This window comes from Sander lucioperca, chromosome 12 (genome assembly GCF_008315115.2).
Source record: "Sander lucioperca isolate FBNREF2018 chromosome 12, SLUC_FBN_1.2, whole genome shotgun sequence".
NCBI classification, from domain to species: domain Eukaryota; kingdom Metazoa; phylum Chordata; class Actinopteri; order Perciformes; family Percidae; genus Sander; species Sander lucioperca.
The window spans coordinates 14475942-14488104 of NC_050184.1; the positions used below are offsets into that span (position 1 = coordinate 14475942).

Sequence of the window (12163 nt, forward strand, 5' to 3'; positions counted from 1 at the left end):
CGATGTCATTTATATCGATATGGTTTAATGTTGCGTTACATGGCCCATTTCTTCTGTAAACCCGTGCCTGTGTTTGGATCTCTCCTCCGCGCAGCCCCGCTCCCATTCACTCACACACGGTCCACCTGCGACATGCAGACAGACACAGCCCCGCCGGTCCAAACTGTTGACATTTGTCTACAGTTGTAATTGTTGTTGTAACGATGCACTCCGAACCGGTTGAAAATCGATGAAAATATGTGACGATTCGTGTCGGTTGAGATGTTAAAAGAATCGCGATACACGCTTTAAACAGCAGGGGGTGCTGAAGCAGTAGCCTATATTCTGACCTCGCTTTACAGGCGCGATAGCAGCGAACAAGCTGTAGCTTTTAACAGAAGCAAAAATGGCGGCGGCAAGTGTAGATGACGTTGATATTGAGGATGCCCCAAACTCATTCAAATCGGACGTGTGGCGGCATTTTGGCTTTCCGAAGACTAAAAATGAAAAAGGTGAGGTGGTAACGGACAAAACAAAAACTGTGTGCAGATACTGCAAGAAGATGTTAATATACACCAATAGCACAACAAACATGATGCAGCATACAAACCGTCACCACAGTGAGAAGCTCCAGTCACCGCCGTCTGCACGTAAAAACCTGTTAGTGGGCCAAACCACACTGACCGGCAGATTTGCAGCCCCACTCGCGGCGACGAGTGCGAGAGCCAAAGAGATCACAAGGTGTATCGGCGTTTTCATGGCAAAAGATATGAGGCCGTTTTCTGTCGTAGAAAATGAAGGATTTAAGCTACTCGTCAACAAATTGGAGCCCAAATACACCATCCCATCACGCCCCCACTTTAGCCAGACTGTCATGCCAGCGCTTTACAGGGAAACAAAATCTAAGGTAATTGAGACCCTCAGAAAAGCATATAGTGTATCAATTACAACCAACGGCTGTACCTCCAGGGCTACCCAGAGTTATCTTACGGTCACAGCCCATGTGATAACCAGTGAGTGGGAGATGGTTAATTTTGTTCTCCAAACTCGCCCATTGTTCGAAACACACACCGGAGCTAATATTGCTGAAGTTTTAAAATCAGCTGTGAGTGAATGGGGGCTTCAAAAGGCCAACCATGGAATTGCTGTGGTCATGGACAACGCGAGGAATATGGATGTTGCTGTCAGAGAGGCTGGGCTGACCCCCCATGTCAGGTGTTTTGCCCACACTTTGAACTTAGCCAGCCAAGCGGGTTTGAGTGTGCCCCGCGTGAGTCGTTTGTTGGGCAGAGTGAGGCGTATTGCTGCCTTCTTTCACCGAAGCTCCACAGCCACAGCTGCGCTCGCAGCCAAACAGATACTACTGGAGCTTCCACCGCATAAGTTAATCATCGATGTCGCTACGCGCTGGAACAGCAGTCTGGATATGATCGAACGCTATCTCGAACAGCAAGCGGCTGTGACAGCAACTCTCCTGAGCAACGACGTTCGACGAAATGTCCGTGACATCGATACTTAGGATGGCTCAGACATCCGTGATGCGGAGGACATTGTGAAGCTTCTAAAGCCACTCAAAACGGCCACCACTGTGCTGTGTGACGAAAAAAAAAACCCACTGTGTCTCTCATTGTGCCCTTAAAGCATATGATCGAGCATAACATGGCATCCAACGAAGAAAATTCCCCCACTGTGAGCAACATAAAGAGAGCTATACTGAACAACCTTTACAACAGATACACTTCAGAGTACAACCACCTGCTGGAGTGCACCGCATTAGACCCCAGATTCCGGGCTCTGCCTCATCTAGAGAAAGACCAACGCGATGATGTATTCCACAGACTGAAGGAGAAAGCTGTACTGATGTTGCAGAACCAGGTAACCTATTGTATTTATTTTACTCTTTCTCTAAATTGTATTTATTTTACTCTTTCTCTAAATTGATTTTTTTTAAATAATTTGTTTATTATTATGGCATATTTTTTCTAAATGTGTTTCCAAATGTGTTTGTGTAAACTCTGAGTAATGATACAAATAAATTATAACAAATTATATTAAAATCTTGTTTTTATAACAATGTGAAACCCCTGTCAATGTTGTACTTAGATTTTACTTAGTCTTTTTATTTCTGCTATTCCTCTGTGCAGGATGAGGGCAAAGAAGGTGCCAGTGGTCACCCCCCTGCAGCAGAGCAGCCTCTTGACCAGACAGACAGAGCAGGAGCAGAGCTGAAACAACCTCCTTCCAAGAAAACAGCATTGGAAGATCTCCTTGGAGGGACTTTTGATGAACCAGTTGCATAGCACATCAGTCAGATTGATGCAGAAATGATTAAGTACAGAGCTGAAACATCCATTTCCCTCAATAGCTGTCCACTCAAGTGGTGGAAAGAGAATGCTAGGCTATACCCACTGCTATCCAGTATAGCAAAAGCATATCTCTCCACACCAGCCACCTCTGTCCCTAGTGAAAGGGTTTTTTCATCAGCAGGGGACATTGTGAATGTGCAGAGATCTCAGCTTCTGCCAGAAAATGTGGATATGCTGATATTTCTTAAAAAAAACATGTAAAAAAAAAAAAGAGAGATTCTAAGCTTGGAAAGAGCACCGGCAAAGCCTTAGTTTGTTTATATGAAAAGATTTATTTTATTTGTATTATTTATTTTATTTGGGATTTGTTTTAATATTTCAATTTAGTTTTGTTATTTGACAAAGATATTTCAGTTTCAGAAAGAAATGTGCAGCATTTTGTCTGAGTGAGAATAAAATAATAAAAGGAAACTTTTTCATTTCTCTTTCTTAAATCTCATTTTGTACAAAAAAATCGTGATAAAATCGTATCGTGAAACCAGTATCGTGAATCGTATCGCATCTTGAGTTCAGTGAATCGTTACATGCCTACAGCTATATATTAAGTATGAGAGGGAAACCTGTATTAGTACCAGTGTTTCCGCTGGTAACTCTCTGTTATTGCGGCCGCCACAGCGAAAAACACAGAAGAAGTTATTGAATGGAACTATCTTCAGTTCGTTGAGTATTAGCGTGTGACACGGAGCCTGCTGGACCTGGGCGAGAGATGTGACCCATGGCCACATTATCATAGTTCATAAAAACGCAGCGCAGCCAGGGACGATACAGACAAATTACTGTTATTGTTGTTGAAAACAAGTGAAGGAGCTTTCTCAGAGATATATGTTTTTAAATATATCCCAGGCTATTTATTTCAGATAATTTACATGTGTTGCAGCTGTATATTTTCAAATTGGGCAGGAAACCCTGTCTTTGCATTTTATTTTAATCACATCTGTTTCAATAAAAGAGCTTGTGAAAAGTGGCTTTGACTTAAAACTGAACATTTAGCCCACTTTGTAAAAATATATATATTAGAGATATATATTGTGTATCGCCATTCAGCCGAAAAATACAGAGATATGATTTACAGTCCTGGACTAGTGGAAGATCTGATAAGAATCAGTGTGGAGGGGCCCAGTTTGGATAATTTTGATGCTAGGGAGTGTGGCAAGCTGGTTTAGCCAAGGCCAAAGGGGAAGAAGGCCAAATTACAGGTGTTGGCCATCTGAGGGGCATTTGACAGTAAGGGGGGACCGGCTATAAGACTTTGAGTACAGTATAATTGTGCTTCAAATAAAAAAAAAAAAAGACTTATTCTTGTTTAAAATAATTGACATAATATAAATATGAATGTATATGGAGCGTGATAAAAAGGTGACCTTGAAATTGTGGCGTTAATGGCGACGCAAGGGAAAATTTGGGTGCACCTAAATTTTGTGCTGGTGCACCTAAATAAAAAAAGTTAGGCGACACCAGTGCGACCAAGGCAAAAAGTTAGTCTGGAGCCCTGTGACAGTGTAAGCTGCATCTCACCAAAAGGCAACTGTTGGCTAACATATTAACATATATATGTTACATACAGTATATTTGCCTTTTTCTGAGTTGATCGAAGAGGCCGATAAAAAATGGTTAATGCAGCTCTACATCTGAATTATTTTTCTGTCCAACTACACCTTCTGTTTGTTAGATTAAATCTTTCACTAAAGACGCTACACATGCAGTTCATTTCATGCCCTGCAGTAGTTTGACAGTGGAACTGAAAGAGCAGAAGCCTGCAGGCTGTGGAATAACATTCATTATACATTTGCTACTTCTGTTTTATCAAACAGCATCCATTAATTTAATTTATTTATTTTCATTCAATTATTCCTTTTTGCTCTGTATTTAGTTTGAACTGTTTTCTGTCAGCTGTAGACCGATAACTCTGATAAAACAGCCGTGCACCAAAATTTATGCTTTTATAATGATGTTTAATTCAGTTTTTTACTTTGAAATGCTAACAAAGTGACTCCTGCTCTTTGCTTTAATGAGCAATTAAACTGTAGATCATGTTTTTTAAAGCTTTAATCCCAGTTGTCTGCCTTCTTTATAATGAAACCTGCCAGTATTTTAACATTGCTGAAATAATGTTTTATAATCTTATCAGCCTTGTACTGAAAGTTAGTGTTTTTTTCAGTTTTCACCCCCCTGACTCACTGATCACTCACCAGATGCATACAAAGTTGCTTTGCACACACATCCACTCTTCTACCGACATATGATAGCTGATTTAGCGCAGAAAGTAATTGTTGTCACAGAAAGTGATTGTTGTCTAGGGTTGGGTACTGAAACTCGGTGCTAATACGGCACCGGTGCCTTAACAACCGGCATCATCGGGACCGTATAGTAACGCGGATTTCGGTGCCTCATTTCGGTGCTTCTGAAATGCCAGCGCTGCTCTCTGATGCTCCAAAACGGACGTTAGAGGCAGCAGAAGCATCGCTGCATGTGACGCTAGTTAACCTAATATACTTGGCAGCGGGTAACGTTAGCCTACCGTTAGCTAGCAGCTGGATTAAACACGGTTAAAATGCTGACAGCTAATGTTAAACGGTGTGACTGTATTTCTCTGTAGAGGATTCTAACACAGAGACGTAGGCTTGTCTGCAGCTGGCGTTGTCGGAAAAACAATACAGACGGTGCGTTCACTTGAAACTCGCCTCGCCAGCCTTGTGGTGCATTCAAAGTTATTGTAAAATAACCTTTTTCCATCTAGTGATTGTTTTTGTCATTTACCAAGAATTTACTGGTGAAATAAGTTATTGTTATAAGTTATAGTTATTACACTTTTAATAAATCATTTAATTTTGACCATATGGCCTTAGCAATAAACAAGCCGTTCTTAAATGTCGTTGTTTTGGGCTCCTTTTTTTCCCTTTTTTAAATATACATATTTTTTAAAAATCTTTTTAAAAGTATCGGTTCAGGCAACGTTTAGGCACCGGCACTGTTTTAAAACTTTCGTTTTAGCACCGGTATCGAAAAAAAAACAAAACGATACCCAACCCTATTGTTGTCACAGTAATTGTTTTAGCAGCTAAAATGAGACTAATTGAAAAGAGGAACTGGCAAATCAATACATGAAACTGTTGAGTTGTGTTTGAGGGAGTCACATTTTTGTGATGTCAACTAGTCAAGAAGTCAAATGGTCCTTGTTTATCCTCGACAGCCACTGCAGTTTTGAGTTTATCGACTGGCATTATAGATTTCTCCCAACCCACGGAGGAGCACATATTCTTTCAATTTCAAGTTAAAACAGTGGTATATGTTTTTTTTTTTTTTTTTTGACACACTCTCCAAACTTCTTTGAATTATTTCCCTAATTCACAGCACTGGACTGAACACTAGATATGTTTTCTTGTATAACTGTGTTTTGCACAGAACCATAGATGTTCCATTGATTTTGCTCTGAGTAATTTTCCACCCTGTTTGTGGATCCTTGGCAGGAATTCTCCTCCACAAAGACAAGGTTGCTAGGGCAACAGCCCCAGGGTAAGAATACTTCAAAACTCTGGTTTGATTTCCTTAGTTTGATTCCGCTTGCAAGAGGTGTATGACCCTGTGTGTGTGTGTGTGTGTGTGTGTGTGTGTGTGTGTGTGTCTGTCTCACTTTTTGCGTGTGAATTTGGACATGTCGTTAGTTTGGGTTTGAGCATGCTTGGCTGTGTATTCCCGACTCTTTGTGTCTTTACATCTATATCTACATTTATCTGTATGGGCACATGCTGTTATCTCTTTTTTTTATTTCTTTTTTTTATTATGCAATTCTGAGTTCATTTACAGCATAACAACTAGTAGCCTTTATGGTAAATAAAGTCATTAGTAGCAGCAGTCAAATCCACAGCCTGGAGGAAGTTCTAATGCGGTAAAAGGCAAAATAGTATTAGCATGTGCAAATAGGCTGATATACCACAGCCATTGGCGCAAGTGTGTGTGTGTGTGTGTGTACGTGTGGACCTATAAGTGTGTACTCAAGTTTTAAGTGCGAGTTTTCGTGCAGTGTTTGCCGAAGTGTGTTTGCGTGACTGATGTGAATAGGAATAAGAAGAGAGAGACAGAGAGAAAAAAAATCTCAACTGCACATACACAAGGGTCTCTTGTGTGGTTTTATATCTTTTGTGAGGCTATTTATTCACCCTTACCCCAACACAAGCACACACAGAGAGTAAGACAATCATTTATATTGTACCCAACTCAATATGAAATCATACCGCTCAAAATAAGTCTCAAAAGTCTTACAATAGACCTTAGTGCAGGAAAGGTGGTGGGGGCATCAGAAGAAGAGACGGCAGGAGAAAACAGAATTGTTAAGACTCTCTATCATTATGGCGTTTTCATACCAAAAACCTATTATGATGTTTGCAGCTTGATTACATGCTGTGGAGTTCGAATCTATCTGCCTGTGTGCGAATGTGTGATATGTGTCTGTTTTTAGACGAGGTAATTACAATGCGACCGTATCCACCGCCAGTTCGGCCTTGTTCTGTTCCAGCAGCTGTAGCAGCATGAGAGGCAAGAGATGGTGTTCTGCTTTTTTTTTTTTTTTTTTTACATCTTTTATCAGGTTTCTCTTCATGGTTACAAGCCCCATCAGGCTGACCCTTGAGTATACCAAGGATGCCAGAGGGAGTCACATTGCCGCTGGGCGATTGAGAGCAAAGAAAGAAGGAAAAGGATAAGAGTTGGGGGAGGAGTGGGAGAGAAATTGAGACAGAGTGATAAAAGGGAACTTTGTTTCGCCATTTATTTCATTTTCCTATGTTTTTGTGTCCAAGTGACTGATGGGAACAACAATCTTTGACATTGGTCCAGTATTAAGTGAGATTGCTGAAGTCGGCAGTGGTGAAAAAGTTACAATGTAAGTTAATAAGGTAATTGTCCAGCTTGTATTTTCCTTCACGAAAGTGCTTGTTTTGCCACTGACAGGCTCAGATTAATATTCTAAGTATCTGACTACATTATGGAAAGGATCCCTTCAGAGATAGACCTTTATAACCTCTTAGAGCCCTTTCTGTTTAACCAGAAACAGCTCTGAAGTCGCTAGCGCTAAACCCACCAGACTCCATTTAAAAAAGCAATACTTTTAGCGTGTAAAGAGCCAACCTATTTTTACATGTAAATTGGTAAACTATGTGTTTATTTCAATCAAAACTACAGTTTTGGGGCGACTGGGAAGCTCACCTGGTAGAGCGTGCGCCCATATACAGAGGCTCAGTCCTCGACGCATCGGTCGCAGGTTCAGTTCCAACCTGCAGCCCTTTGCTGCATGTCATTCCCCCTCTCTCTCCCCTTTCATGTCTAAAGCTGTCCTATCTGATAAAGGCCTAAAATGGCCACAAAAAAAAATGGATTTGGAAAAGTGGAAAGACGACCCAAAACAGCTTTTCATAGTTTCATTTTGTTTCTCTCGACTTTGAATGAAGTGTATTTTACGATTCTCAAATTACTGTTTATTTACATTGAGTCTGGTGGGTTTAGCGAAAGCAATTTTGCGGATGTTTTTATGTTTAAAAAAAGGTTCTTACTCTTTAACAGAAAGGTCGGCCTCCTTAGAAATGCTTTCCATAATATTGTCAGACACTTAGAATAGTAATCTAAGCCTGTCAGTGGCAAAACGAGCACTTTTGTGAAGGTAAATACAAGCTAGAAAATTGCCCTGTTAACTTACATTGTAGCTTGTTTCGCCGCTGCCGACTGCAGCGATCTCGCTTAATACTGGACCAAAGATTGTTGTTCCCATCAGTCACATACTAAAAACATAGGAAAATAGGTTCCATGTTGAAAAAAACGGTAGTTACCCTTTCAGCCCCTTTCAAGGAGTATGATTACAATTAATATAATTATCCAATTATTTGTTATCGAGACACAATTTCTGTCATAATTTAGTCATATTGGCAACAACAACAAAAATGGCTATGGCTATATGGCTCGTAAAAAAGAAAAGAAAATGTTATTTAAAACATTTGAAGAAATCAGCAAAGTTGGAAGACATTTTCATCTTGTGTCCAGAGTCCTGCATGTTTCCAGTTTGGCAAACCTGCCGCACACCTGCAAAGCTCTGCATCAGAACCGACTCGTTACCTGCAATCATCTAATCAAATCTGCTTTGAGCAAAAACTGTACAGTCAAACCACAATAACTAAATGAATGTTAAAAAATAAAAACGCAGACACGTGCAGATCACGGCCTCCATCTTTTCAGTAAATTACTTTCAGTTGTGTTTCCTCCTGCTCAGACCAACTCGATGGCACAGACACACACTCACGCCTCTCCAAATCTGTGCATAGTGTTATGCTGGCACAGTGTGGATACCTTCATCAATTATTAAAATCTTCCAACAGACACCAAGAGTTAACTGACCCTGCGATCTATTCTGACACTGAGCTGTTCTGAAATATTCAGTATACAGTTCATACATTGGGATCTTTGTTGAAAAACCCCATGTATTATTTTTATGTTTCGAAATTTCTCCATTGGATAAATAAGGTCAAAAGACATGAATGAGGTTCATCAAATATGGAGAAAAGGAGCAGAACTGCAGAGTTCAGATTGTATTACTTTCTATATTAACAGTATAGTTTGCAGATTTATAACCTGCATTGGTATACATGCCAGCAGCTGCACCAATTTATGCTGCATCTGCTGCCATGCTACATCAGCTGCCTGTTTACCGTCAGTCACTTTTTCTGTGTTGCTCATGCACAATATAGCATGCTTTCCGGTAATTCATTAAATAAATAAACAGTCTATATCAAATAACCACATGGTAAAGCCGTTTTTTAAACTCCTGAGTGAATATTTTTGAACATGGGAATTTCTTATTTGAATCACTTACAGTAATTGAAATTTTCTTATTTATGTTTTTTTTTATTTTAATATATATATATAATTTTTGTGTTAAAAATAAACTAAATATATATATATAAAACACTGGACAAATGCAAAGCAGTGAGTCTTTTCTTATTTTATTAAGAACTAAGAGCAAAATGAACATGGAGGCAAGGATCAGAAAGTTACGGAAGCCCTGAAAGGCAAGGTGAAAAAAAACAATTGCCAGCAATGTAATTTATGCTGCCTTTTGGCTGAACTTTAAATTCCCTTTGCCTTATGAACTAAGTCCTTCATTCTGCACGGCTTTTTGTTACACTCAAAACAGCCAAATAAGCCTAAAAGTGTATCTCGTAGGTATGAGATAATATCTCTGACGTAGGAGATAAACTTTGTAAGGGATAATGTAGAGAGAGGCAGTCATCAGCCTGAAGGGGTTGTTTAATGATTACATTAAGCCTATTACATGGCTACTTACCAAAAATTATAATTTGACACGATATTGATTTAAAAGGATTTTATTGATTTAAAAACGATTGTATTGCTTCCGCTGATGAAAATAGTCCATTCCGTTTCTACGGTTGGAACATTGCGTCCATAGCAATGTAAACTCTGTAGCCTACTTAGCGTTATAATTCACATTAAACTGAACATTTCCGTTGATGGTGAAGTGAGACAAGGTGAATGGGAGTTTGTCCCTACAGCTGAAGTTACTGCGTAGTGATCTCAGACTGTTATAAAGATGTAGCGATAGGCGCTCACCAAGATGCCGTTGTCTGGATTGGAGGAAAGGATTTTGCTCCACTTCTCCCCACTTTTTGTCACAGCTGATAAATGAACTGGATTTCTTTCTGCGGATTGATACATGTCCTTCAGAGTGATCAGAACTGCGTCCATAGCAACGCTCTGCTATGCTTAGCAACGGTCTGCTATACAGAATGAGCTGACCGCAGAATGCAGAATGAAAAGTATTCAACCAAGCCACTTAATAAAAGATATGATCTCCTACGTAGGACATAACATCTTGTAAGTAGGAAAGGGAAGTTGGGTTTCCTCATCCTCCTTTTAGAAAGAGCGCAGCTTACTGTTTCTACTCTAATGCAGAATGCCAGGTATAACCCCAGCACCAGCTCGCTAAAGCTCTTTGTGTCTGAATCACTTCTTATTGTAGCGGGGAAACTCGCATGCTATGATGAAATGCTTTTCTAGCCCGAGGCACGTCTTTATACTTTTGAACGACTTGTAAAGAAATACTCTAAACAGCGCTGCATTTGAAAAGGGTTTGCTGAATAAATAATATATTACAACCACGAGTATTCAGAAGTAATGAACTGCTGAAGTTTCTAACAACTCTTTTGAAGAGCCTTATTTTCCTTCTAGCACTACATTATTTATATGTTTCATCCACTGATGGTGAGAAGGAATCAGAAAGACTGGGAGGATTGCGTTGACATTTTGATGCCCAGTGTTTTCTCATGCACCTCTGAATGGCCTAGAGGGCACCAAACACAGAAAAAGACACTATACTTAGCTGGTTAATTACATTATGACTGCATTAGTCAACAACAAAACCTATATTGCAATAAATAATTAACGGAGTATATAGGGAATGACAAACAATCTGGAGGCAGTTGAAATTAGGGCTCTACTTTTCATCGTCGTCGCGATATCAACTGGCGCAAAACACACATGGCGAAAGGCTGCGACATATCGCAAAAGACACTCAGATTTTTTGGTGTTTAAGGAGATTTCAGTAGAAAACTGGTGGTGCCATTTATATTCAATTCAATGTTCAATTTGTTCAATAAAACAATGTTGGAAATGATTTTCATTTGTTTTAAATTCAGCAAGCAGTTTCTGTATTTCAGCAGAATACTGAAAGGAGCAGAAAGGCAGAACTGAGTAGACTCAATATCTGTTTATTTATCGCGAATAATATTGTTATCGCGATATTCAACAACCTTATCGCATATCACGTATTTTCCTCGTATCTTGCAGACCTAGTTGAAATATACTATTGGATGGCAATGCCAAATGATGTACTTTGCCATTTTAGTATGCGGATTTAGTCATGGAAACACCTAAACCCAGTTAAATGTGTGTGTATATGCGTCCCTAACTGCTCTGTGTCTCCTAACATCTGGCCTAGCAGCACAGAGGGTGGAGTCACCAAAACGTGGCTAAGACGAAAAAAAAAAAAAAAAAAAAAGATGCATGATTAATTCCCTTTAAACACTTGTGAAACATCTCTATGGATCCGCAGAGCTATTTAAGCCAATTATTCCTGTTTGATGAGAACTGAACGATAAAACGATCAAGACTGTCAGTTACCTTGATTATTTCCATTCATTACCAGTGATAAATGTTCTAATAAAATCACAGCGTCAAGGTAATGTAACATTAAAGCGGGGTCTGTGTTGCACAGCTGTGGAATAGATGCACAAGATGTTCACTGAGACGGGATTATACAAAGGTTTATCTTAAAAATGGGGATGCAATTACTTTGATGAATGTACATTTATGTGAGGCTGCAGTGTTGGTAAAGCACAGTTGCTAGGCAGGTTGTTAGGCGCATTGTGTGGCTTTTGATTTTAATCAAACAGTGTTATGGCTCAAAAAAAGAATGCAAATGCTGAATAAACAGCCTTTAGCATCAGAACTGTAATATAGTTTTACAGTAGCAGTTCTTTTTTAACATTTGTCTGGCATTAGAGAACTGCAATTATCTAGTTAAACTTTAATTATAGAGGAACATATATTTGAATAATGGAAGACTATAACTTTTGCTGAAATGACTTAACATGTTATTAATAGGGATGTATATCTTATTGATCTATTTCATTCTTTTATTTGCTGGATTTTATTGAATTGTGGCTCTGAATTGTTTTACTTTTTGATTATTACTTTTATTTATTGATACCGTTACTACTTAACGTGTCAGTTCAATATGTATTATGGTTCTAAACCAA

General features: G+C 39.3%; 1 protein-coding gene across 2 annotated transcripts; it reads left to right on the plus strand.

Moving 5' to 3' along the window:
• Positions 1 to 208: 208 nt before the first annotated feature.
• LOC118496480 lies at positions 209 to 2283 on the plus strand. 2 transcript variants are annotated; one of them, XM_036008353.1, is made up of 2 exons: positions 209 to 1854; positions 2124 to 2283. In XM_036008353.1, the coding sequence occupies exons 1-2, from the start codon at positions 1624 to 1626 to the stop codon at positions 2277 to 2279; spliced, it is 387 nt and encodes a 128-aa protein (XP_035864246.1). In that variant the 5' UTR covers positions 209 to 1623; the 3' UTR covers positions 2280 to 2283. Both variants share the same exon structure in this region; 1 of them encodes a protein (XP_035864246.1).
• Positions 2284 to 12163: the final 9880 nt, after the last annotated feature.